Raw genomic sequence first — 23,050 nt, 5'->3', positions numbered from 1 at the left:
TGACCTTAGATAGCTCTTCTCAATGGAGCTTTAAGTGAAACTGACACTCACGTTTTTGACACTCTTGTCAGTATTTCCGGATCAGTAAACTGTCAGCGCCACTCACCCTTTAGCAGCGGTGAAGGTTTTCACAGCTCGGCTTGCTTGCAGGAGTCGGTATGGAGGAGTCTGGTTTATTCCCTGCAGCAGTGGTGTGGGTGCAGAATCAGGAGCCTGAGCTGGTCAGGATGAGCTACTGTATACTGTATATCAGGTTTAGAATTTATTTTGATAAAATATATTTTAGAACACCTACTGCTCCAGGCTCCAGGTAATCTGCAACCATCTAAACTACATAAATGTTAAAATTACCCTGCAGAATAAAATACAGCTGATAACCCAGGCAGACTTAACATAAGATAAAGTAAGGTTACTTCCAGGCAACCTGTTTCTTGAGCATTCATCCTGACTGGTTTGAAGAACTTTTATGGGGTAGTTAGACAACATGGGCTGCTTACTGAGCATCCATTCAGAGTTGTCTGTGAGGAGATTAGACTATGTTGTGCCAAACATTTCCCTATCCCTTTCTGTATCACAAAAGTCCAATTTGTATGTGTGTGTAGCAAGTTAGTTGCACAAAAGCTCCAAATCAGCTTTAATTGTGCAACCTGGATTTGCTGGTTTGCTGTTCCAAAATAGGAACAGTCTGGAAACGCCCTAAAATAACCTGGTGCTACCAAGTGCTGGCACAAAGGTCTGCAAACATAAATGCATCGTTAATTGGTGCTGGAGAATATCACTAATGTTGGCACTTGTCTAAGGTCAGAGGGGAGATGGTTCCACCACAGAAAAGGCCCTCTTTTTGGTTGCTGCCAACTGAGCTTCTGAAAGGTCGCAGCCTCATTAGTGGATTGTAATGGTCATGCAGGGAAGTAAGGGGAAAGATGATCCATTAGCTATCCTGGTCCCAAGTTGTTTAGGGACCGAAACCTTAAACCTGACCTGGTAGCCTTTTGGCAGACAGTGCATCACCTTTAAGAGTGGTGCATATTCACAATGGCAGACTCCATATAAAGTTTTGAGTGTTTTGAATGAGCTGTAGCTTCTAGACCAGCCTTCAGGGCAGCTGCACACAAGCACATTACAGTAGTCCAATTTTGGTGTTACCAATGTATGCATTGCTGTGGCGAGGACATTCCTGTCCAGGAATGGGCACAGTTCGTGTGTCAGCAGAAGATGGTCAAAGATGGCTTAGTGCAGCTACTTGGGCTTCTAGGGACAATGTTGAATCAAGGAGCACCTTCATACCTGTCAAGTTTCATCTGACTGGTCCTCATCCAGCCCACTGCATCCAGGTGCTAGCTCAGCTGACTAAGACCTAAGTCTGATAAGGCTGTGTCACTAGGCATACTGAAAGCCAACCTAGACATGATAACACATCATTATGAAGCATGCCTGTATTTTTTAGAAATGTAACAACAGGAATTTCTCGCTCCTGCAACTCTTTAACAATTTTCATTGGGGAGGTGAGGCTTAACCCTTTCCACTTCTGCTATTGGCCTGACAGAAATCATATTCCCAAGGTGCTGTTAGCCTCCGTAATTTATATTGAAACTGAACGACACATCAGGACACCAGATGAGTGATGAACAGCCTTTCAGGCTGTCATTTGCATGGGATCAGGACAAATCACATAGGCAGAGAGGCCTTGGCACATATACCAGACTAGTCTAGGACACGACTAGAGAGGCACCCATGCAGGTAACAGGGGAAATGCAATAGCGGCCTTGATTAGGGTCCAGAAAGGGCAGGGCGGAGACTTCAGAATTAGGCAAAGAGATAAAAGCACATTGTAAACTGCAGCTGCCTCACGGCCATTTGTTTAAACATAGCACCCTGTGGCACAGAGAAAAAGAGAAATAAGCCTGATTTTGCAAGTTTGCATCAATTCTCATTCACACTATTGCTGTTGTCGTCATTATGATATTTTGAATGCTTCTAGACCACCTTTAAGAGTAATATCCTCTTAGGCAACATACAAATAAAATATACTAAAATGCAGCCACAACCATAAAATTGTAAATAAAAGCCAGCTGTAACAAATATCCAGTACTTCATCACCACCACCAGTTTATATACAATAGTGAGGAAGGGCTAACACCCCGTGATCTGCTTTCCTTTTCTTTTTCTTTTTCCTGTCTTATAATTTTATTTATTTGGATTTTCAGATTTGGTTTTTCTGCAGTCACATATTGAACATACAACATAAAAACAAGATTCCAAGGAATCTCTTGGACTTCCCTCCTTCCCTTTGTGGGTCTTGTTAATCATTTCCTCCTGCATCTTTTATGATAATCCAAATCTTTCACATTTCCAAGTGATATTCCAATCCTACTAATGGTTTTAACTGTTTACGATGGTTTTTAAGGCAGCTTATAAATTCCCCCCACTCCTTATCAAAATTGTGCTCTTCCTGATTTCTGATTCCTCCGGTCGTTTTAGCCGTTTCGGCATAATCCATCCACTTGATCTGCCAGAGCATCTGCGTTTCATGCAGAAGGTAGTACTGGAAATGATTCCTTTTTGGAAGGCCACTGCCAGTCAGTGTAGACAACCCTGAGCTAGATGGACCAACGGGTCTGATTCGGTATAAGGCAGATTTCTATGTAACAGCGCACACACACACACACACACACACAAGTCTCCATGCCTTACTTTCTCTCTCTTTGTCTAAGTGTTCCATCACACAGCTGCATGCACCGCCACCCACATCGCTCCTCACAGAGGATAATCACGGAGGTGTCACAGTGACTTGGAGTGAGTTGGGGACATGATTTCCACCATCACAATGCGGGTGGTTAATCAGCCTTGTGCATACCCAAAACAGAAAGCCCAGTGTGGAAATAAATGTCATTCTTCAAGAAATGGCATTCTTCTTCCAAACTTCCTTTGATTTCTTTATAGTGTTTCTGCAAATCTCTGGAAACATTACATTACTCAACGGCAGAGCAGACAGCCACTCCCACTAATAGCACCGTTTAATCTTTTACTACAGCACTTTGTGCCTAAAGCCAGCAGTGTCAAGAGTTGTGATGTGGGTCCTGAAACGGGTTTGCTATGTGACCTTGTACAAAGCACTTAAATTCAAAGAGCTTCTGTTCAGGAGGAGATTTTTTTAAAAAAGAAGAAGAAGATAATCTTTAAGTCCTGTGCAGGAGTCGTATTATTCATAGTTATTCCAGGGTGGTAGCCCCAGCACATTTCAAAGTAAACGTCGGGTTCTCTTCAGAATCCTCCTTCATATATTCCCCTCCATTAGCTTTCAGTTTACAAGTTGCTAGCAGATTAAACATTCTCTCAGGTGGTTTCTTTGTTCAGTCAAGGTTTGTATGCGGTAACAACCTGAGCTCTGGAATTTATCCGTTTTTGTTAAACGGATTAAACCATATAACAGGATTTGATTGATTGATTGAAAAAACATATTGCAATAAAAGGCTAATTCTTTAGGGGATTTTGTTTCTCCAAAGAGTGTGGCATAGCTTATTTGCTAGAGTTCTCTGGATATAGTGCAATTATGATTATTAAGGTCCCAGGCCGCCTAGCTAAGTGCTGTAGAAGAATAAAAGCAAAATAAACCTTGCCTATAGCCTTCACAACAATGTAAGTAGAAGGTGGGACTTGATGTTACAAGAAAGATGGGAGTTGTTAGCAACAGTGGAAGTCCTGTGTCCATAATGTATAGTGTTACAAACTTTACTGCTTATAGCCAAGGGCCCTAACGATCTAAAATTAAAAGTTTGGATTAGGAGAAGATAAGAAGAACCATATGGAACAGGCTATAGGCCCATCTAGCTTACTATCCTTATCTCACAATGGCCAACCAGATGCCTATGGGTAGTCTTCAAGTAGGGCATGAGTGCAACACCACTCTCTACACTTGTGAGTCCCAGAAACTGGCATTCAGAGGGGCAATGGAGGTAGAACATAGTCATCATGGCTAGTAACTGTTGACTGGTAGCTAGTATCTGACTTTTAGAAGACACCTGAAGGCAGCCCTCTTTAGGGAAGTTTTTAATGTTTGACATCGTATCACTTATTATTGTTGTTGTTGTTATTTTGGGAGCTGCCCAGAGTGGTTATTATTATTTCTTTAGTGAGCACATGGTGGGCTTGCATCTATTTTTCTGCAGCAACAGAGAATGTGATGGAGGCGAGATATTTCTTTGCTGCCTTCACCGCCACATATGAGCGCGTATCAGGTGTTGTTGGTTGCCTTCAAGGAGAGTCTTTCTCCTTCTCTTCATTGTTCTCAGCTCTGGACTATGGAGCTGTTGGGGTGGGCTTAACACAATCTATAAGCTCCTTGCAACCTGCCGTCCCTATTTCAACCAAACTGTTCCCCTCCAGATACAGGTAGGTAGCCGTGTTGGTCTGCCATAGTCGAAACAAAATAAAAAAATTCCTTCCAGTAGCACCTTGTTGTTGTTTAGTCGTTTAGTCGTGTCCGACTCTTCGTGACCCCCTGGACCAGAGCACGCCAGGCACTCCTGTCTTCCACTGCCTCCCGCAGTTTGGTCAAACTCATGCTGGTAGCTTCGAGAACACTGTCCAGCCATCTTGTCCTCTGTCGTCCCCTTCTCCTTGTGCCCTCAATCTTTTGTTGTCTTTGTCCATTGAGCTTTCTTGGCAGGGATACCGGAGTGGCTTGCTGGTTCCTGCTCCAGGTGGATCACGTTTGGTCAAAACTCTCCACTATGACCTGTCCATCTTGGGTGGCTCTGCATGGCATAGCTCATAGCTTCTCTGAGTTATTCAAGCCCCTTCGCCACGGCAAGGCAGTGATCCATGAAGGGGAGTAGCACCTTAGAGACCAACTAAGTTTGTTATTGGTATGAGCTTTCGTGTGCATGCACACTTCTTGAGACGTGCATGCACACGAAAGCACGTACCAATAACAAATTTAGTTGGTCTCTAAGGTGCTAGCTACTGGAAGGAATTTTTAAATTTTGTTGCCCTCCAGCTTTCTTAAAACAAATGCATCAAAAAAAAAAAGGTGGGGGGGCCAATGGGGACAGGACTTGGAAGGTAAAAGTCTAGATCGCCACTCAGCACAATGGGCCCAAAACAGCAAGGCTAGTTTACAACATTTTGAGAGAAGTGAAATGGTGCACTTGACCCCCAAAAGGGGTGGTGGTGTGGGGAGAGAGGGAATGTGAGAGTGTTTAGACTGCTTAGTTGAATACCACTGAAGGGAATCCCATCCCATCCCACCCCCACTTCCCTGTAACCAAGCCCTGCTAAACAGCTGGTCTAACAATACATTTCCATCCAGGCCTCAGGCAACTGTCTGGATAAGAGTCCCCAGCACCCCTGCAAGAATACTTAAGTCGGTTGTTTCTGATTTAAAGTAAGATAGGATGTTGTGTCTTCCTCTGCTTCTGACCCGCAGGGAACTGCCTTTTTATCACATAATAATGGTTCAAATTGCCATAATCAACTGATAAATTTTGGTGTGATGTTATGATTCAACAAATTTCCAGGCTATTATCTCAACAATAATAGTGTTTTCCCCACTATGATAAAACCCTGAATTTGAATGCGCCCCTCTGCGCCTTTGCTTGTCACACAGAGACCACAGGGACTGGGTAGCTGTTTCATGCAGCAAATTGCACCAGAGTGACTTTTTGTCCTCTCTGTGTGTGCAAAAGGTCTCAGGTTCATTGACGAGACCCCTGCCTGAAACCCTGGAGGGAGCTGCCAGTCAGCACAGACCTTATTGCACTCAGTGGGCTGGTGGGTCTGACATGGGCAGCTTCCTATGCTCCTGTGGCATTGTTCTGTTGATGCCTGGGCTATGCCAATACCACGCCAATGTTAACATTTCTCCTGCCAGCCTGGCATTCTACTCTAACAGAACAAGGGAGTTCATGAGTGATCCTTTGCTGCCAAGTGGGTGTAACTTAGGGATGAGATTGCTTTGCTGGCATATGTTTACAGGCAAAGTCAAGGCTGTGCATATTCTGCAGCTGCACCATGAAAGCATGGAATCTGGCAGTGGCCACAGGATTAAAAAAAAATTTTTTTAAAGCAACTTGCTTAGTTCTGGAGCTGGCAATGATAGATTCTAGAGAGGCATGTGTGTCGGAGATACCTGGGTAAGTCAGCATGGGGGCTGAATAGGGTTTCCATTGGTCTAAGAGAGGGGTAGGCAACCTAAGGCCCGGGGGCCGGATGCGGCCCAATTGCCGTCTCAATCCAGCCAGCGGATGGTCTGGGAATCAGTGTGTTTTTATGAGTAGAATGTGTCCTTTTATTTAAAATGCATCTCTGGGTTATTTGTGGGGCATAGGAATTCGTTCATATTTTTTTTCAAAACATAGTCTGGCCCCCCACAAGGTCTGAGGGACACACCCATGCTCAAGAGTCTTCTCCAGCACCATAATTCAAAAGCATAAATTCTTTGGCAGTCAGCCTTCTTTATGGTCCAGCTCTCACTTCCATACATCAGTACTGCCATCAAAAACCACCAGGAAACCTTGCAGCTGACCGTGCTACTTGTGAGTACACCAAGAAGTCTAAGTAGATCTGAACTAATGAGCTCCTTTTACTTTCCAATCTGCTTCTCGTTTTGTCCTTTTCTTTCCCTGTTTAAAATTCTTACTAAAATTTCATACAGTTTGCAACTTGAAGAGTGTATAAGATGGTAGACTTCTGATAATCTCCTTTGTGCATGACCACTGGGTGCATTTTACTGAGTGAAAGTTTGGGGATGTTAAAGAGAAGCAGGATGCCCTTATTACAGGAAGAGCTGTGTACTCCCTGCATAAACTGAGAGGGATCTGCCTGGGAAATGCAGGGCACATTGTCTCAGGATCCCGGGTTTTGGTATTTACTTGAGTGCACAGGAATTCCCCGTTTGGGGACTGTAAGAATGGAAAGGAAGCTGTGGTGGTATATGGATAGTTACGATGCAACTGGCCAACCTTGCAAGGCTGTTGTTGTGCAGCAGTTGTGCAAGGAAGGCCACAAGCAGTTTCTCCTGGCCTCTCCCCCTTCAGTTACTCATCCTAGGTGATACCCAGCTTTACACACTGCCCTAGAGGGTAAATCCTGCTGATTTCAGGATTGGCCGTCTCCCATGTTTAAGATTGCAGCCTTTGCTATTTCTAAACTGCATTTTCTCTTGCTTTGTGGGCCTAGGCTCAGTCAGCACAGATTTTAGTGAAAGCCAAATAATGTAAATTCCTTAAGTACCAAGCAAGCCTCAGAAGAAGATAGATCCCTTAGTCACTTGGCTGGCAAGATCTTTCTAATCTCATCCTTCTTAAAAGACAGTGGCTGGGGGAGAGTGAACTGCTTTGCATAAACGGGTTTGCTTCTCAGAGCTATTACTCATGCCACCCACACAAACCCCAAAGATTACAGATGTCCCCTAGATTAAGCTTGTTACTATTTTGAGTCGAGAGAGTGAACAAGCTAAGCAAGAGCTCAGGGGAATTTTTAAGTGTTGTCTTGAAACACAAGGAATGGTGTGAAGAGGAGGCAGAAGGGTGGGGGGAACGGAAGAGGCGCAGCAACCGCCCACTCAGAAAATAACAGCTTCCACTTCTCTCACACTTATGCCTTCTGAGGATCCCAAAGTGCTTAGCAAACAGAAATGAAGGCAGCCTTTAGGGAAAAGGCGCTAACATAACACAAAGAGTGGGGAGGGAACTACGTTTCCCATGATGCACTAGGCTGACAGGCTTGGCACATCTGAAAGAGGAAAACATCAAGGATTTAGTTAGTTAGTTAGTTAGTTAGTTAGTTAGTTAGTTAGTTGTTGTTATTGTTGTTGTTGTTGTTGTAGTAGTAGTAGTAGTAGTAGTATTTCGGTTTTGCTTTTGAAACAGGATACCCCTAATTCCCATCGTTACATCTTTGTATTCATGTCCACTCACTTGTGCTCTCAACTTTGCATCAGCAAATCATCTGCCATCCTTCCATCCCACACTGTTGAATGTGGCTGCCGGATGTTTTCTAAGCAAGGAGCTAGCTGGATATATAGCACAAAGCAAGAGTGCATCATGATCAGTTGAGATGTTGTAATAATAGTAGTAGCAGATTGCACAGGGCTTTAAACTGTTTTTAATACTGTGCATTAGTGTTGTAACCTGCCCTGGGACCTTAGTGTGCAGGGTAGGAAAAGAAGAAGAAGAAGAAGAAGAAGAAGAAGAAGAAGAAGAAGAAGAAGAAGAATGTAAAGGTAAAGGTAAAGGACCCCTGACAGTTAAGTCCAGTCACAGACAACTCTGGGGTTGCGGCACTCATCTCACTTTATTGGCCGAGGGAGCCAGCTTTTGTCTGCAGACAGTTTTTCCGGGTAATGTGGCCAGCATGACTAAGCCGCTTCTGGGGAAACCAGAGCAGCACACGGAAACGTCGTTTACCTTCCCGCCGGAGCAGTACCTATTTATCTACTTGCACTTTGACATGCTTTTGAACTGCTAGGTTGGCAGGAGCAGGGACCAAGCAAAGGGAGCTCACCCCGTCATGGGGATTCGAACCGCCGACCTTCTGATCGGCAAGTCCTAGGCTCTGTGGTTTAGACCACAGCACCACCCATGTCTAATAATAATAATAATGGAATCATAGAATCTTAGAGTTGGAAAGGGACCAAGGGTCGTCTAGTCTAAGCCCCTGCAATGCAGGAATCTCAACTAAAGCATCCATGAGAGATGACCATCCAACCTCCGCTTAATATCCTCCAAGGAAGGAGTGTCCACCACCTCTTGTGGAAGTCTGTTCCACTGCTGAACAGCTCTTACTGTCAGAAAGTTTTTCCAAATGTTTAGTTGGAATATCCATTGCCTCGAGTGCTACCCTCTAGAGCAGGCTTCCTCAACCTTGGCCCTCCAGATGTTTTTGGCCTACAACTCCCATGATTCCTAGCTTGCAGGACCAGTGGTCAGGGATGATGGGAACTGTAGTCTCAAAACATCTGGAGGGCTGAGACTGAGGAAGCCTGCTCTAGAGCAGGAGAAAACAAACATGCTTCCTCTTCAGAGCCTTTGTCTATGATCTCTGAGAATTCTTGGAGAACAGATGAAGTCCCTATGGACTGGAGGCAGGGAAGAAGAAGAAGAAGACTTCAATTATGGTGAGATCCCATGCTGCAGTAGTACATGTGTGATTAAAGGTCCTGGTGCAGTGATGGCCAAACTTGGCCCTCCAGCTGTTTTGGACTACAATTCCCATCATCCCTGACCGCTGGTCCTGTTAGCAAGGGATGATGGGAGTTGTAGTCCTAAAACAGCTGGAGGGCCAAGTTTGGCCATCACTGTCCTAGAGCATGGTTTGAAGACACATGACGCAGCAGCCTTTCCAAAGCCAAGCAGTTCTGGATCAGGTCAGTTCCCGAAGGGATGATTGCCTTTGAACCTTGGTTTGGATCCAGACTTATGCCCCATTGATTCAGATGGGTCTGTTCCAAGTATGACTAAAACTGGATCCAGCTCTCTGTGCAGCTCTCTACAGATGGGATATAGATGCAATAAATAACAACTGCCCACGAGGGCAGGATGCAATCCGTTCTGCTTACATGGTCACATATTTACAGGCTTACACATACAATGCTATCCTGAGGATCATACTGAATTGACTCCCAGGCTGCTGAATGGGAAAGGGAAAGAAACTTAGGCTGCATATACACACCATATATTTAAAGCACATCACTTTCTCCCAAGATTCCTGGGAACTGTAGTTCTGCAGGGTAAACTACAGTTCCCAGGACTCTGGGTGGGGAAATGTGCTTTTAAGTGTGCTTTAAATGCACGGTGCATCCGCAGCCCTAGTGGCATTGTGCTGGTGAATAACAATGCTGTGAAAGCAAAAGCTTCCTGGCACACTCAATTTGCGGAGATACATTGCACTGTTCAACTCCAGCACTCCCTGCAATATACTACAAACCCTCCCTCCGCACACATCCTTCCCTGTCCTCATGGCAGGCATGTCACTCGTTAGCAAATAAAGTCCAGAGTGGAACGTCTTGGCACCTTTTTTCGGTTGAGATTTATAAGCGTGCAGCATCAACTATACTTGTTTCCTTTCCAACATTGACATTAATGCCTTTTGAAAAGCTCTGGCGGCTTCCGTTGCTCCCCCCCCCCCCCAGATCCACGTCAGCTGCCTTTCCCTAATCAAAGTTCTTCCTCTCATTAAATCTCACAGCTTTGTTTCTGATATTCTCTCCACAATTTGTGCTAAGCTAACAGGTTTATAATTGCCTCCTATGATGCATGGCCCTTCTTCTCCAGGCTTGCTGTAACAGTCACATTGCGCCTGCCACTTTGTAGGCTGCAGGAATCTTAACCATCATTGGCAAATGTCTAATGATATCAGCTTTTTCGGCTTCCAGCCCATTGGAAGTTTTTAGCGGGAGAGACTTTGCTTGCCAAATTGGCGTTTCGAAGAAAATGGGCAGCAGTGAGGCTTGGTGTGCAGTGGGGAAAACTTGACAAAGCCATGCAAGAGAAGAGCAGGAATGGAAAAAGAGAAGCAGGGATTAAAGCTCTGTGTGACCTGAGGTTTGATCCAGCAATAGGATCTTCCTTATTTATTCACTTACCTGTGCTTTTTGGATGCTACCCATGAACAAACCTTCTCTGGTCAGTTCATGAATTCAACAAACCATAACAATTAAACCAGCATTATAAGGTTCTTAAGTAGCATAACTTCTTGCCACTTCAGAGAGCTGGGTTCAAGGGAGCTGAACATTGGCTCAAATACAGTCTCCATCAGCCAACGAGAGAAGAAAGATCTGAGAAGGCCCAAGGATAAGCTGGTGCTACCCACTCATCCAAGGTCTGGGCAAGAGGAAGTGGAGAACAAAGAGTTTTATCTAGGGGTAGAGGGCCCACCAAAGAAAGAAAAGCCTGCAAACCAGCACTGGCCTCAACATCTGGTAGAATACAGAATTGGTTGGCATTGATTGGGAGGGTCTAGCAGGCTGGCATTCGACATCCACCAACTCAGGGTGCTAATCATCACAGCCCAATGTATAGCGCTTATCCCCAGCAAAGCGTTGTGGTTCCCACGAGCCGGTTGTCATGTGCTTGGGAAGCACTGTGCAAGGGAATGGGACAAGCCACTTGCTAGTCATGTGACCGCATAATGATATCAAGTGATTGACAAGTAGGTTGTTCCTGGCCTACAAGGATGACGAAAGGCAACAATCTGGCTCACCATGCCCAAAAAATTCCTCACCCCTGTTGTTATGGACAAGGAAAAAGAGCAAGCTACCCTTAGCAACTGCTCTTGCCATCATACTTTGAAAATAGAGTTGATTTCATTGTTTTTAATATTGTTTTTAATGTTGTGACCTTACGATGAAGGGCGGGGAATGAATGAATGAATGAATGAATGAATGAATGAACCCACAAAGCTCAATGGGTGAGCCAACAACTCAAGGGAATGTGTGTTTCAGACTCAGGATCCTCCCTACCAGGAGGAACTCTATATGCCTATATTGGAATGAGTATAGGGAGTTCCATATCCTTCCCTAAAACAGATCACATTTCCAGAATTCACATTCCCAGCTACCCTTTGCACTAAGCTCAAATGAAGCCTGAGAGGGGAAAGCAGAGGCAAATTCAAATAGAGAGATGCCACCTTCAAAATATATGGGCTCAGCATATTTACATTTTACAGGAAGGAGTCCCTATTTCATGCTCCAGAGCCTTCCGGATCTGAAGGAGGTTTTGATAGTCTTGCCCTCTCAACACAGTAAGTAGCAACAAGGGGACATAACTACAGACGGAGAGTTTATGCACTGCTGCCTTTGCAATCTTGCCACTCACTGAAGTGAAAGAAGCTTTTTCTTCTTAATTTTTTCTCTTTCTCTGATGACCTGCTTGGTTCCCCTCCAGGTAGGATTCAGACCTATTGAACATGGAGGTTCACCTGTCAAAGCATCTCAATTTCTTTTCTGTCCAAGCTAAGCCATGCTTTGTGAACAGATGTTGTGAACCGAAACAAGAAAATAGTCAAGAGGCCTATCACTCCTATGCACTTGGGCACGTGTTTATGAATCACCCTTGCTCCTGAATCTTAGTTCCCAAACAGAGAAAATCCACAATATCTCAGCAGAAATGAATCAAGTCTCTGATACCTGGATCTGGCTGGAGGAGGTGTTGCATGCTAAGTGGGCACAGAATACTGACTGACAGAGGGGAAAGTGAAAGAGCAAAGGGAGAGGGAAATGCAAGAAGGTGCATGGCTGGCTGGCACGCTGAGCAAGAGTACTCTGCACTGCAACATTTTATTGTAGGTCCCACATGCAGAGTGGGATCTGAAGTTGAGAGAATAATGGCATACACTTAAGGACATCTCATGAGTTTGTGGCTCAGGCAGGATGTAAACCAGGGACCCTGAGGTTCACAACGTACCCACTCAGGGAAAGGAAGGAACCACAAGGTTCCCAGATTTTTTTCAATGAATCCAGGGACACTTTTCAACTTCAATGGATTTTGTATGGGGACTGATTTGTAAATCTGGGGACTGTCCCCGGGAAATGAGGATGTCTGGTAACCTTACACAAAGCAGCATTATGGAGTAGCTTTCACTTAAAGGGAAGCCCAAATGTTTCTTTATCTCTACTCCCTTTGCCCAACATGAGTTTTAACAGAAACCATGGGCTTATACATAAAAACCACCACCACACACACAGATCTTAAGATACAAGCGAGCTAGCTGCTTGGAGGCTGCCATGTTTCGGGCTGCCATAAAACTGAAATCTGAAAATCCTTGCAGCCTTTTTGGCTTGCTTTAGTCGTGAGATTATATTTTTTTTAAAAAAATCTTGCACAGAGAGATGAGAAAGACGCACAGGGAGAAATCTTATTTAGGCTTGTTTGTAAAGAAAATCAAAATAGGATTTGCATCTCTTTATGGGACTTGACAGTGTATTGTATGCAGAAACAGTTCCTGCCTGAAAGTTTGCATTTCCAATCAATAATGCTTTTTTTTTTTAAGCATTCTTCAATATGCTTCCTGTCCTTCCTTATTATTTCATAATTGGGCAGAGGATGGGGAAGCAGATATGTTCATTCTCAGTATTCAGATTCTGATGAAGATTATTGCCTGATAAAGGCACATGTGGAACTCAAAAGGCTGCATATGTCTTTGCCAAGAGAGGCTGGTTCAATGAATCTATTCATCTCTCTTGTCATGAAAACTGGAAAGAAGCAATTGGGCAGCCAATACATTATATTTATGGTATAAATAACCTCTGGCAAGGATATTTTGGTGTTACCTTAATTTCCTATAAATCTCATGGGTGACAGACTTTTTCGGTGTGTTTGTTTTTATGGTCATTCAGGCTTGTTGCTCTTTCTTCTTTTTTAAAAAAAAGAAACAACCTTTCTGCCTTTTGTATTGTGTAGACCTTACCTGCAGAATATTCTATAAACCTAAGAAATTCTGAGTATATGTTCATATTAACATACAGGCATTATATATTAAATCAAAGCATAATCACTAACACCAATGTAATCTGACTTGGAAAATGTTGGGTTATGAATTTCCGTTGCATCCACTTACAATTCTATTAAATTACGGTATTTGGAAAGGCCAATAAGGAAAGAACATAAGGAAATGATTTCATATTTGCTAGCAGCTACCAGAATTTTATATGCTGGCAAATGGAGGTGGGCAATAGTCCCAAACAGTTATAGAATGGCATGATAAAATATGGGACTATAATGATAATGATAATGATAATGATAATGATAATGATAATGATAATGATGATGATGATGATGATGATAATAATAATAATAATAATAATAATAATAATAATAATTTATTTATTTATTTATTTATACTCTGCCCATCTGGTGACTATGTGGTGATGGCAGAATTAATGCATTACCCAAGATTTGAGGGCTATGATTATAGGCTTAACATGTTCATGTTAAGAAGGAACAATTTTTTGGAGTATTGTAGAGTATATGGAATCTGAGTGTTAATTATGGATTTTCAATGTTCTGAGGAGAATGATAATTGGAACTCATCTGTATAACATTTTCTTCTTTCCTGTTGCTGTTTTTGCTGTCCCTACCACATATATGATTGCCTGTTGAAGAAAAAATATATGTCTGATAAGTAATAATAATAATAATAATAATAATAACAACAACAACAACAACAACAACAACAACAACAATGTTTTGTGTGCACTGAGATTGACATCAAATACCTTCCTCAAAAGTCCACCTCAGATGCGTGAGGGGTGTGTGTGAAAAAACAGGCATCCTTTGTGGTGGCCCTGCAGATGTGGAATCCTCTACTTTCAGAGCTGCATCCGGTTACTATGCCACATTGATTTCAGGAGACTCTGAAAACATACCTTCCAGGTGTGAGGTTGTTGTTTGTTTCTCTTGCAGCCTTTGCCAACATATTGCCCTCCAGCTGTTTTGGACTACAACTCCTATCAACCTCAGCCAGCACAGTTGTAATCTAAAACATCTTGAACACACCTAAAAATAATATTAATAAATACATAATAATAAATAAAAAAGCAAGTGTTTGAGGGCCAAACTATGTTATGTTTTTATTATTACGAGCCATTGTGAGATATTTTAAGGTAAGTATGGAGGTGGAGAGCAGCTTTCATTTAGACTGCAGAGCATTTAGACTGCAGACCCTTCTCAAGGGCATGAGGGCTCTGGCAGGGTACTAGAGTCTTCCCGCCTTCTTCCCCAAACCCAGCAAGGACTTACCAACTTTGGGAATGAGGGGGCGGCAGCTCTAAGATACTACCAGAGCCCTCCTGCCTCGTTTCGAAAACCTGGTGCCTCTTACCTGGCAGCAGCTAGAGCGGGTCTCAAATTTTGGCCTTGCACAGGGTCCACCTCCACTGCATTGGACTTGAACTTAGAGGGGAAACTTTCATTGGTGTCAATGGTGCTCCTTGTGGGATCAAAGCTGGGTTGGTTTCCACCCATGATCGTGGCCAGGAAGGGAGGGAATAAACATCCCTTCCCTGTGCACTTAATGCAAATGGAGGGGGAGCCTTCCATGCCTTATTATTTTAAAATCCAGCAATGTGTGTTTTGACCCTAAGGCTGTAATCATATAATCATATACCCACTTACAAAGGAGTAAGCTCCACTGTACTCAATGGGACTTACTTTTGAGTAGGCAGGCATACAATTGTGCTGCCATTGTCTTAAGGCTTCAGTGCTCTCTAAAGCAGACTGTTTGCTTTAACACTGATTATAATCTCTACATACACACACACAAAGGCACGCTTCATAGATTCCATCTTTCCTGGACTAGCGCAGAAAGATAAACAGTTTGTGTACCTCTATAAAGATGAATTATGCAGGATACGCAAGGGGAATAGTTGCATGCATCTTCAGAAGAGTGGCTTTCTAAACATATAAAAAAGAAATAAAATTCCACAAGGTGTAATTTGTCTGGCAGAGGGGGAAAAATGTGTATTTAAACAGAGAGGGTTTTTTGTTTGTTTGTTTTGTTTTTAAATCATCTTAAGGCATTTTGCTGAAACCATCAATTACAGAAGTCACCACCAAGGACTGCGTCTCAGTGGTCATTTATCCTCTGGCTAACAGAGTATACTGCAAATCAGCACTCTGGTTCTCTGCAGCGATCAGGTACAAGAGTGACACTGGCAGGAAAGAGGAACAATGGGGGTTGCTTTACACAGGGTCAGACCCATTGGCCCAGCAAACTCAGTATTGCAAACACAAACTGGCAGCAGCTCTCCAGGGTTTCACCATTCCCATTCTTACGTGGAGATGCCGGGGAATGAACCTGGGACCTTAAGCACACATAATAACAATAACCAATGCTCTCTATGGACACCTCAGCACCAGGACCTAGCCCAAGAACTGCAACAGCGGCCTCAGAAGCTCCCACCAAATCCCTTGCATGTCATGTTTGTACCTTTGTTTGTACCTATCTCCAAAGAGATTCTGACTTGCCCAAACCACAGAAGCTTGTACAAATGTATGCCAGTGTCAGGGCACAGCCATAGGCAGCAGTCAGATGTGACTCAAAGCTAAAGCTAAAGTCAGATGTGACTCAAAGCTACAAGAGCCTGTTTATTGGTTTTTGTTTACTCAAATTATCATCTCAAACAGGAACTCTTCCTGTCTAAAAGGACTCAATGGCCAACCAACTGCCACTCAATCCAGAGACTGATAATGTTGAATCGCTCAGAATAATGTTCCAATCACTGTTCTGTGACTCACCACATGGGGACAGCTGCCAAAGTGCCATTTCTAGTTATAGCCCTGGTAGAGACTTACAGCTGGTCAAAACAAATATTGGACAACACAGTACCAGGACATCACAACCAGCAACAAGATCTAGGTAACCACCAGGGCTTTTTTCCCCAGCTGGGCACTTCCGTTTTTCTAGATACCATTCTCACTGCTGGACAAAGTGAAGTCACACAAGATCCCTTCTGTTTCCATTCCTCACTATGAATCTCTCTGCTAAACTCTTTAGGTTTTAGATGCTGCATGGGTATGAGCCATCTTCACTACCCTTGTGAGATGCTGAATTTTTCTTATTAGGCCGCAAGACGTGCTCCATCCAATGCCCTTACAATCGACTCAAGACTCTACTAAAATGCTGACGACTAAAATGCCTTTTCCCTTCTTTCTTAGGAGACCTTAACATTTACACTCACAGTATAGCAAAGTCAGCTCTGGATTCCACACAGTGATGGAAGAGAAACTACAGCAAATCCTGATTCCAACCCATTTTTTGGTACCGCCTCACAAACTAAGCTAGGAAATATGTCATTCCTGATTTTTAAAAATCTGCATGTGCAGCCTCTTACATTAAACATTAGCAGCAGGATTACCCCAAACAAGTAAAGGCTAATTTCATGAGTTTGGGATGGCAGGAGTGCCTGGCGTGCTCTGGTCAATGGGGTCACGAAGAGTCGGACACGACTAAACGACTAAACAACAACAACAACAATAGAATTTTTACTACCAAATGCAACATTTGCTGTACTAAGGATGGAGTTGGTGCATGGCACTAAGAATCCAGTTAAGATAAAGCATTTCCACTCAGGCCAACCTCCGTTCTAGTAAAAGGGCAGGATTGGGACTGCAGCAGAACTAAAGAGATCTTCCAGCAGATTCTGAACCTACCTGGTATAAGTGCATTGCATTCCCCCTCCTGTTCTGCCCAGTTGCTGCAGTGCCTGTGCATTTTATGTGCAGGACTGTAGCTAACCTTTCTCAGTTTCTGTTTTTAAAATATATGTATTGTACTGTGACCTTCTTACATTTTTATTTGTTGGAGGGAAAGTATTTTTGTCTTTCACATAAAGCAGAGCCTGTACTAGTGGATTTCTGCAATTTGGTATTAGCCAATGTGCAGCTGATTTTTGAGAGCTGCAGTGAGCCACAGGTTGGATGCTTGGTGTATGAATAACTGGTTGAACCCTGGATGTGTATCAGTGTGCAACCGAGCACAAGCATTCTGGGTGACAGCAGTGTAATCATCAGAGTGATTGAAATGTTGGTGCCTGCATGGTGTCAGGCCAGGGACCAGTTTTATACTACACAAAGCATTCATCACCCCCACTTGCTATTTTGGATCTATGTCTGCAAATAGCACAGCTCAAGTTCAAATTGCTACTAAATGTATGATGGAAGAGTGTTTTGCAGCTGGTTCATTTACCATTACTGGAAGACATGAAAGACCATCTCATCCACACCTTCTCACCATAGACATGCACACACACACACACACACACACACACACACACACACACATCTGTTGGAAGGCTGAACCATCCACTCAAACCATCCACTGGTCAAACCATACAATTGAAACCACAGTGGCCCACCAGAATTGGAAGCATAAGATAGCCATCTGATGTTCCACAGGCAACTTTTCAGAATGCTCCATGTAGAAGCATTCTTCTCGGTCTTCCTTTCAACTATAGCATTGTGTGTGTGTTTTTTAACAACAACAACTTTAGCACCACTATTCTTTCAATAATACTTTATCACTGAACAGGCTTTAACGTTTTCAACTTGTTCAGCATTTTGATTGCCCGTGGTGAGTCCTTTTGCTGACTCAAAACTGAGACTCAGAGATAAAGATGCCCAAGTCCAACCTATGAAATATTGTATGAGAACAGAGGCAAATTCAGGGTGTTCCTTGTCTCAGTCCAAGGTGCCAGCCTGACTCTACAGAGATAAATCCTATATTCTGACTCTGCATTACAGATACTACCACATCACTTTATTTCATGAAAGCATCTAATGTGGCCTCACAAATACTACACAACCATTCATGATCAGGGCTACAGGATATCCATGTTAAAACAATGTTTGTGATACAGCACGGAGTAGCTCCAGCTATTTTAATAATGCTGAAACGTGTGCAACTATGTAACAGATTGTGGTCAATGAACACAATTTAGTGGAAACATCTGCTCTGAGCATATTACAATCAAACAGGAGTTGCACAATAGCATAGTATGTATGTATGTCCAAAGGCTATGAAAAGGAAACTGCACCCCAAATGTGTCCAGTGTATCTGATTGTGATGGGTGAGCCCTCACACCAAAAATGAAAGTTTAGAAGTTTTGTTGCACAATTTCAATTGCTCATCATTCCTAATGAATCATTATGTCATCATGCTTTCTAAATACACTTCCTAGAAAAGTGTGCTGCTGTTTGTTTGGTTTTTTAAAAAAACTAATTGCTTTAAATTGCTTGGCTGTTTGTTTACTTTTGCCTTATTTTGTAATCTTTAAACATCTGCTAGCTGAGCAGTGCTGAAATTCAAGCTTTCAGGATGTCCACACATTTTTAGCATTTCAGACGTTAGCCAATCTGAGATAAGCTTGTTTAATTCATTAATTTGACACACTGAGATCTTTCAGCCAGGTATCAAAGATGACATTACTTTCATTATGCACAATATTTTCTAACACATGAAATCACACAAGCTTGGATACAAACTTAGACATACTTGGAGAGTAGACCCATTCAAATACATAGGACTTCAATTAGTCAAGACTAACTTCCAATTCAACTGATTTCAATGGGTCTACTCTGACCAAATCTGGATCACACTGGACTTAGAAAGTCTGAAAGATTTCCAAAACACTTGAAATGAAATGCTATCTGGGGGAAGCTGTATAGTCCACTTTTCTCCACCAAGTTGCAAACCATCAGTCAAACAAAAGCGATGCCTCTGCTGTTTGGAAAGTCAAGCAACTAAACATAACACCAAATCAGTAGTAGGAAGGCAACAACAGTGTAACTCTGAGCAGTACTTGCCTATGTCCATGTAACTTTGCATGTGGAATGCTATTGACACAGAAAGACAATCCATCTACCGGAACTTAAAACAAGGAATGGCTAGCATCTTCAGGGCTGACCACAAAAGGCGGCTCACAGACCCTCCACAAGTGCATTAAACTGTATTTCTTTCACTCATCATTTCTTTCACTTCTCCGTTGCATGGAAGAGTAACGCCTGACCTGGCACAAACTACCAGGAATGTAATTAAACTCCACCAGCAGAACAACTACATATGTGGAGCTTAATATTTCTGGATTTCTTCTTCTTCTTTTTTAAACTGTACTTTATGTTTACTACTGCTTATGCAGAAAAGGAGGGGGATGGTCCTGGACCCTTGTTGCAATCCTTTTTTTTTGAAGGGGGGTTGTCTACTCATGTTTCTGATTGGTGTATGCACCTGTGTGCTTTTGGTCCTGGGCCTACTGTGTTGCAGTACATTCCCGTCCTCTTTCATCAAAAGTTACCAAGTTGGAGCATTGTGCCCACTGACTCCTCCACTCTCTTTCTCTCTCTCCAAACTTCACTACAGATACAGATAAATGGAGCACCCCAGGTAGCTGTGTGAATGTGTGGAGAGAGGGGTCGGGGAGCCTTTCCAGCTTGGGTGGAGAATCGGTGTGGAGATGGGTGGGGATGGGGAGGAGGGGCAAGTGCTATTTTGGAGGTGTAGGAAAGTCTGGCTTTGTAGGAAGTCTCTCTCAGGTGAATGTAAACATATATGTGCATAAACACACACACTCACCTGCTCTGGGCCCTGAAAGCAGATCCTGCAGAGCGGCGTCCTCATGCCACTGTCCAAACTGCTCCCCAGGGAATACCGATCTTCCGCCTTCCCTTTGCAGAAGTCCTCGGAGGAGGCGCTGCTCATCATAGACATGGGCTGCTCTCCCTCTCCTCCAGGACTTCCCCACTCCTCTTCTGGAGGGCTCGTTGCCCCCCCTCCCCCTCCTCCTCCACCACCCCCGGCAGTCGGCGCTCTCCAAGGTCCCCTTCGCCCTCCATAGAGCGTGGTCAGCGTGTTGTTGTTAGAAGCCTGCAAGCTCAAGGCTTGGTCTCCACTGTTCATGGGAGGGAGAGGCGGCGGCGAGGGCGGAGGGGGCGCGGGGGGTCTCCTCAGGAGGAAGACCTTCAGGTCATTGAACAACATGCGGCAGCGGCACTTGAGGAGACCCTGGTGGCGCAACATCTGTCTGGGGATCAGCAATCCGCAGCAACAGTACCATAAAACGATCGCACCGGTTGGTATTAACATGTGCCTTCCCTTCCAGACAGGCACGGGTGGGAAAAAATGGGGCCGGTAGGGGGCACCCAAGAGCAAGAGGGCTGGATTGGTTAATTTCCGTTTCCTTTCCCCTGCTCCCACCCAAATTCACTGATACATATATAAGAGCTAGCTAAGTAACAAAAGTGGAATTTGTAGGAAGATCTTTCGGATATTTCACAGCAACCCCGTTTTAAAAACACACACACACAACAATCATGAGGTTTCCTTTTAAAACAACAACCACAAAATATTGATTTCAAGCTCCTCCTTCCCACATCTCCTTTTTTAAATGAGCAATTCCACAATTCCTTTTTAAAAAGTTAAAATGAAATAGTTATGGAAAGAAGCCTTATCCACTCCAAGTGCTGGATAGGATAGTTCGGAAAATGTGGTGGAAACTGATAACAATTGGTAACTCCAAAAAAAGGAGGAAGTGGAAGAGGAATTCAAGTCACCAGAAGGTGTGGAGAAAATAAATATATATGTGTATATAGTTTTTTCCAACAGTATTTGGCATGTCAAGTATTTCTCCTTATTACTATTTTTATTTAGTTGGAACGTTTTAAAAAGGTGTCTCTGACAGAATATCAGCAGAGCAGATCATTAATAAAATGCAAAATTAGTTCTTGTTTCTATCGTCATAATCATTATTAATGGTAATATCAAAACTGATTTCATTGAAAAAAGATGCACACATTTCTTGGGGAAGAGGGGAAAACACACCCTCGATGTGAAATCCTCACCGATTACTTGAAATGTTACTTTATTAAAATATTCTCAATAGAAAATTTGAAAGTCCTGAAAGGAAGTGAGTATTAAATGAGGTTAATTTTTTATATACCCAAATTCACTGGATTTTGTTTTCACTCCCCGTTCCAGGAACTGTCTGGACCACACTCACGCACATACACATTATTATTATTATTATTATTATTATTATTATTATTATTGGGATTGAGGAGGGGACGTGGATCTTAGTAATTCCTCAAATGGTTTTCCCTCCTAGACTTTGGGGAGGAAAACAAATCCGTAGAAAATGGTTCTATCCTTTTCGCACGAAATTGACCAAGAGAACGTGGATCTTACATTGTCACGTTTCCTTTCCCCTTTCACAAAATAGGGACGTCATCAAACGCATTGACAGCCTGTACAGACCATTGTGGCTGACGCGGAGGAAAAGGTGCGTTCAGCAGATGCAGGGATCTCCTTTTGATGCATAAGGCTCCTTCTTTTCCGCCGCTACAACCGTCTCCAGTTTCATCTTCCTCTTCCCCTGTCCTCCTCCTCCTCCTCCTTCTCCTCCTCTTTCTCTGACTGTTGTTTTCGCTCAATGGCATTGACGCTCAACCATTGCAAGTCTTTAAAATAAAAAGAGGTGGGGGTGGGGGACCCCACACGTAGATAGTATCCTCGCCTTTGGGTAGGGGAAAAAAATGAAAGCAGGCTTGTAAGGAATACGATGTGCCAGATCGAGAAGGGAAAAAAGCGAAGAGTGGGGGTATTTTGCTTGAAGCTCCTAGCGTCTGGGCAGCGATCAGCTTCTCCCTTTCACCAGCCTCCCCTCAGCTCTCTCCCATCCGGCTTTCAGTGATGATGTGGCTGTTGCTACCTCCTTGGGATGCAATGGGAAAGGAGGATAGTTTTGCAGTGCAAATGGGGATGTTGAGGAAGGGCGGGAGCGAGGAAGGATGGGTGGAACGTGATTCTCTCTCCTCCTCCTCCTCCTGCTGCTGCTCAGCCCTTAAATAAATAAAGCCAAGACAGAAAAGCGGCGGCGGGGGGAAAAAGCGAGCGAGCGAGCGGGAGAGGGAGGATAAATTCAGGTTGTTGCCCAGCCTTGCTTCTCTCCGCCTCCAGGGCCGTCAGTCGCTGTCAATAAACCGTTTGGGGTGGGGGAAGGAAGGGTCTTGCTTAGCATAGAAAATATGCCCGGGAAGCTGGCGGAAGCAACGGCGGAGGGGGGCTGGTCAGAGCTGCTGCAGTTTCAGCACCAAAAGGCTCTGGACAGCTCCCTTGCCCAGCTTGGCTCGCTACTGGGGAACTGACGCAACTAGCAGAGGGATCCGAAGAGTAAGGGGGGTGGGGGAAGGGGGGGAGAGAGAGAGAGGGTGTGCTCGTGTGAAAGAGGGGGCGGGGGGAGAGACTAAGTGCTACGGAACTGTGAGCCGCCTTGTGTTAGCTTCCACCCTCCCCAGCAATAAATTAGGTCCTGCGAGTATTATGTTGATATGGTGAGGCTACTGTTTGCTTTGCTGCCTGCCTGTTCGTCTGCTCCGTGTGTGTGTGTGTGTGTGTGTGAAAAAGAGACGGTGTCTGTGGGTAAGCTGTAAAAGCGTGTGTCCCTGTATGTTTGTGCGTGGGAATTGCCTGCCTTCCACTTTTCCGCGTGAACGTGGAAGGGTGATCACTGTGCGCGTCTCGTGGGAAGGCAAAGGTAGCTCCTATTCCGCACGCCGTATCT

General features: G+C 43.8%; 1 protein-coding gene across 2 annotated transcripts in view; it reads right to left on the bottom strand.

Moving 5' to 3' along the window:
- Nucleotides 1–22,575, bottom strand: part of MARCHF4 (membrane associated ring-CH-type finger 4) — a 113,163-nt gene extending 90,588 nt beyond the window's left edge. For both annotated transcript variants that reach the window (XM_053402630.1, XM_053402641.1), the window contains exon 1: nucleotides 20,068–22,575. In XM_053402630.1, coding sequence (XP_053258605.1) covers nucleotides 20,068–20,577 — 510 coding nt within the window. In that variant the 5' untranslated portion in view covers nucleotides 20,578–22,575. The remainder of the gene's footprint in view (nucleotides 1–20,067) is intronic.
- Nucleotides 22,576–23,050: the final 475 nt, after the last annotated feature.

This window comes from Podarcis raffonei, chromosome 1 (assembly GCF_027172205.1).
Source record: "Podarcis raffonei isolate rPodRaf1 chromosome 1, rPodRaf1.pri, whole genome shotgun sequence".
NCBI lineage: Eukaryota > Metazoa > Chordata > Lepidosauria > Squamata > Lacertidae > Podarcis > Podarcis raffonei.
This window is presented reverse-complemented; position numbering and strand designations above follow the sequence as displayed.